Here is a 5,516-nt window from a genome sequence, read left to right on the forward strand (position 1 = left end):
TTAACTTACCATTAGTTAGAGGTTACTCTCGGGGAATCTAAGAGCGTGTAAGAGTTGGTTTTGGGTCTATATAAATCCAACCAAATACCTTGCAGAGACACACATTCACACATTGACATTTCATCCATTTCTATTTATTGTAACCATATAAATTTTTCTCTTCTTTCCATTTTCTCTAAGTCTTGTGTAAGGTTAGAGGAAGACTGCTATGCTGTAGCTTTTTGCTCTTAGAAGGGACTAGAAAAACTACCTCATCATCTAGTGGGAGGTTGTTTTATCTTGGAGGTAGAGGTGGAAAACAACTCTTGGCAGTAGACGGCATCAATTACCTTAAAGGCAACACTACAAGTGTGTCTCAACCTCTACTTTGTTCGAAGCTTCTTCAGTTGTGGGTGGTGATTCAACATCTATTTCAAGTCTTTCCTCATCTCATTTAAGCTAAGGATCAACCCTACGACAGCATAGTTTCTACTGCAAAAGGTTTGTATTGTAATTCGTATTTTGTAAGAAATTGTAATACAATTACCTAACAGATTCCCTTTAGTCTTGAATGATCAAACCGAGGCCACACATTTTATGATTGACACTCCAAGTCATATTTCCATTTAATTTATGGAAAGGCTTATGAAGGCGAGCTCCACATATGGCCTTGTGCTGGAGGCTTACCAAGTGGATGCTAGGTGGATGGAGTTGAAGATGAGACCTGGGCATGCTTGAACTCATAATGAGTGGCTATGGCTCCTTGCACTCCACATAATTTCAAGTTTTATTGCCTTATATTCGATGGACTGAACCACTCATCCAGAACTCACACTTCCAACGTTTATAGTCCTGGTAAATGTTAGGTTTGTCCTGAATTCTTGACCTGTTTTGTTTTAAAAAATGACCTACTTCAATATATTTTGGTGGCAATCCGAATGAGATTTGCTTGAGATCTGTGATGGTAGTTATGATATTTTTCGATATGCTACGACTTGATCGATCACGACCTAATGGATCGAACTAATTTAGAAGAGTATATTATGTATTATCGTCTTATTGAGCAAGTAGTGAAATTGGGGGTTTTGGTGTTAGGGTTTCTAGGCTAGCTTTCTTTCCACGATTTGGGTACTCTAGAGAGAAATCTTCATTATAATATTCTCTTCAATGATGGTGAATCATCTTCATCTTCGCCCGAGGACGTGGCACACATGGTGTGTGAACCTCGTTAATTTCTATATTGTGTGAATATATTTGTTTTTCTTTCATATTTGTTAGTGTTTGCTCTAACCGATAATAATCTCAAAAACCCATATAAGAGGACAGGTGGGGCGAGGGGGTGAGGCAACTGATATTTTAAAACCTGATAGGCTGGGGACCCAATTATCCTAATTATCTCACCAAATATATATGGACCTTACTGTCGACTCCCAAGTTCCATATAAGACCAGCTTGCAACAACCTGAAGTGTGAGGCAACAATGTGGGAATAGGGAGCACAATAGATTTCAAAAGAACCTTGCAACCCTAGTGAGAAAGAAATTGTTTTGTCCACCAATGGATTTTCTTACTAGCCTTGTCAAGCCCAATCTCTCTGCATAAATTAACAAATTACTAAGCTCTTGGGAAACCAATATGAAGAGGTTTGACAACAACAAATCATCTTTTTGTATACCTTTCTCTAGTTTAATTTCACACTGAACCGCACCATTGACAAAGATAGAGTATCAGACTTTTTGATTACAAACAAATTCACCAAAAAATAAAAAAGGAAGACAAGAGATCCTTTTCTAGTCATGTGGCCCCTCCCACACTAGACATGGGCATTAACAAGCATGGGGGTGTGGGGCAGTAATTTTATGTACCCTTGCATCTGAGTGTAGGGCCTTGCGACCATGAAACTTTCTTTTTCCCAAAATCTGTATTAGAATTTGGGAGAGAGTTTGCCATTCTCCTAGTTATTAAATTCTCCGAATTATTCGTGAAGAATTCGGCCAAATAGAATTTTATCGAATTTTACGAATAATTCGGTCTGAATCCAAATCAAATAAAAAATTCTGAAAAAATCTCGAATTTTATAGACTTTTTTAAAATTCAAGAATAATTCAGCCGAACCGAATTTTATCCGAATTATAACTGAATTTTATCCCATGTAAAAATAAAATTTTATTTTGAATAAGTCAATAAGTCTTTAGAAAATAGTGTGATTATTGTGCAGCTATTATCCTAATGTTACTTTTTTTTCTTTTTTTAACAGAAACTGACAAAGCTTATCTTTCTTGAGGTAATCTCTCACATTTCTACAAATAATAATAATAATAATAAAATAAATAAATAAATAAAATAAAATCTCTCACTCCATTTTGGTTTGATTAAGTTTTACAGTCGTTACTCTCTCTTTAGTCTTTAAGGGGAACATGCATGGTGAGTGAAGTGGGTCTAGCTGAATTTGTGCTCAGTCCCCCGCCCCCTCAGTCTCTCTTTCATTGATTTAATTATTTGAATAATAGGAAATTAGTATAGAAAAAAAAAAGAGCTAAATATAATATTTTTATCTTAAAAAATTAAAATTTTAATTTTTATATCATTTTTATGTTATGTACAAATGATAATTGATAGATAATATGAAACAAGTATTGCAAATATTAAAAATAAAATCCAAATTTTTTGTCCCTTTTTTTTTTAAACGAATAATTCCAAATCCGAATCCAAACTCGAATTTTATTATCTCCTATTTTTTTACCTATATTTTGATCAAATCGTTGAATTAATGAAACGAAATCTGAATAAATCTTCGTCCAAATAATTCCCAAAACTGAATTTAATAACTATGGCCATGCTACCACCGTGGGAAGTTATCTACATGCCTCACCAAATGGGGTACTAAAAAAGTTATCATCCACGTGGAGCTCATATTTTCAAAACAAATGAGATAAAATAAGGACCTAAAAGTTTTCCTTAAGCGACGGGTGAAGGGGAATCCCCTTGGTTGTGGTTTTCAAATAGGTAAGAGAGGGTATCATGCAATAGTAAAAGGTATGTTCAACCATTCATATATAAGAGGGGTGAATGTTTTAGGACCCTAAGATGGTGACTAGAGATTATTGCCTAGTCGCATAGCTCCTGCACCAACGTGGAATCGATGAAAATATGCTCAAGAGCATCAACATGAATGAGATTTTTTATTTAACAGAGTTTGGGATAAAAATATGAATTACACATGTGTGCAACCACAAGAGCCAAGAGCCGCACAGACGAGCAAGATTTTTCTATTCTCCAATAAAAATATACAAGCGAGAGAAACTGCACATCCCTCTAGTAGCGTAACAGACTTTTTCCCAAGATGTTTACACGCCTTCCTTTGTCATTTTCCCATAATTTAGTTAGTTTTTTTCTTTTTGGTAATTTTCTAGCTAGTGGGGGTGGGGATGACAAAGAAAGGCACTTTTTTTTTCCTTTTTTCCTTTTGTTTTTTGGGGGTATAAAGGAGCATTAGTGCAAATGTGGGGGAGAAGAAAATGGTAGAAGGGAAGGGGAATCCGTTAGACTACGCTGGTTCCTTACATACTAAACTAGCAGGCAACTTCAATTTCTAGCTATTTTAGAAGTTATTTAATAATCTTTTAAGTCTATTAATTTACATTTACCAGATCAACTGGATATATCCTCCTCCTTGTGCTTCTCTCCGAAACGTCACACCTACTTTCCTCTTTATTAAGATATAATGGAAAAAATCACTTTTAAATTCCAGAATTTCCATTTCTAATGATTCTTTCTCATCTCCGACCGTTCTCTTCAATGGCATCCAAGGTACGATTCTTCTTTATATCATTCCATGTTTGCCTCTTAAGCTTGTCTATCTTCCCTCCTGTGTCGATGCTTTGCCAGGTCAAGGAGATGCTATCAGTTCTCTTTGGTTTCCCCCATGAATGGGTTTCCAACGATTCACTCAGACTCTACTCTTCCAAACTCCTTGATCGTGCTCGGCACCATCTCGAAGAGAACCAAGAGATTATGCGTCTGGTATCCACCGTTTCTGTTGGGCTTCTCTTAGTTGCTGCATATGTGGCTGCCTACTTGAAGAGCAGGCATGAGAAGCAAGACCCACTTGATAGCCCTCCTGCAACGACTTTCCGATGCAAAATCTGCTTTGAACCCAGGTGGGGTTTCCAGTCATTTTCCATAATTGGCTGCGACCATGTCTTCTGTTGTGAGTGCATTAGCAGTTATGTGATATCCAAGTTAGAAGAACAGGTAACGAGTATAAAATGCCCAGAATTGAGTTGTGAAGAATTGTTAGACTTTGAATCCTGTCGTTTAATCCTTGCACCCGAGGTGATTGATAGGTGGGATGTTGCTCTCTGTGAGTCTTTAATTGGTGAGACCCAGAAATTTTACTGCCCTTTCAGAGATTGTTCTGCCCTGTTGTTGAATGATGGGTTGGGGGTAATTAGGGAATCAGAGTGCCCCATTTGCAGGAGACTGTTCTGTGCACAGTGTAAGGTTCCATGGCATTCTGGGATTGAGTGTAGAGCGTTTCAGAATTTGAAACAGTATGAGAGAGGGAGGGAAGACTTGATGGTAATGGAGCTTGCTAAGCAGAGGAAATGGCAGAGGTGTCCCAAATGTCGCTTTTATGTGGAGAAGTCCCAGGGTTGCTTGCTGATCAGCTGCAGGTGTGGGTTTCGTTTTTGCTACAATTGTGGGTCTCCAATGGAAGATCACTATTGTCAGAAGTGCAAACACTAGTTACTTTTTCATGTGTAGATTGGTGAAAGCCCATCTGTCCTTTAATGTTCAAAGTAGATGGAAAGAGTTTTATAGAAATTTAGATATGAAAATTATTATTAGGAAGGGGGAGTCTTTGATGGTAGCCAGAATTCTAAGCTATTCTTACTTCTTAATATTCATTCCTTTTTGGAATATGGGTGGTAGAATTTGATTGTTTATATCTTAGAGGGCCTGGAAGTTTGCCCAAACTGCAGAATGCTTAGATCAGATCAGTTGAGTTTGTGCTTGTTTTTTGATCATTATTCCTTTGCGTCTTTATTTATGACTCAAGAGAATTGTCTTCTCTTTCCAACCAAATTTCATGGATGGGATGCTGTTAATATCCACTATGAACAGTTAAAAGTAAACTAAAACAGAGTTTGGGAATTGGCTTCTCATAGATGTCTTGGGATGATTCGAATTGCTTTCCCATCTTGTTGAGGGAGATTAGAATAAAACTACTTTGTCAGGCAAGATTTTATTCATGGAACAAATATAGAACTTTTGAAGCATGGAAGAAAAAACTCAGGAAGCACTTAGAATGTTTATTTTGTGTTTATAATGTGATGCTGCTTTCTTTGCAGAATAGGACTTTTAAGTTGCTCCTTATTTGTTTCTTGCATGAACATGAGGTATGGAAGAATTACTTATGAAAAGAATTCCTTTCACAACTGACAGTGGTATTTTTTTTCTTATTCTTTATCACTTTGATTCTTCTTTCAATAGGAATTTGGGGGTGTGGGATTTGAATTGAATTCAATTAAGTGC

At 36.7% G+C, this 5,516-nt stretch overlaps 1 protein-coding gene across 1 annotated transcript; it reads left to right on the top strand.

The window, feature by feature from the left end:
- Positions 1-3,530: 3,530 nt before the first annotated feature.
- LOC122073187 (E3 ubiquitin-protein ligase RNF144A-like) lies at positions 3,531-5,011 on the top strand. Its single transcript, XM_042637724.1, has one exon. It carries the CDS (start codon positions 3,744-3,746, stop codon positions 4,725-4,727), a length of 984 nt encoding a protein of 327 aa, XP_042493658.1. The 5' UTR covers positions 3,531-3,743; the 3' UTR covers positions 4,728-5,011.
- The last annotated feature ends 505 nt before the right edge of the window (positions 5,012-5,516 follow it).

Source organism: Macadamia integrifolia, chromosome 3, assembly GCF_013358625.1.
Source record: "Macadamia integrifolia cultivar HAES 741 chromosome 3, SCU_Mint_v3, whole genome shotgun sequence".
In the NCBI taxonomy this organism is placed as follows: Eukaryota; Viridiplantae; Streptophyta; class Magnoliopsida; order Proteales; family Proteaceae; genus Macadamia; species Macadamia integrifolia.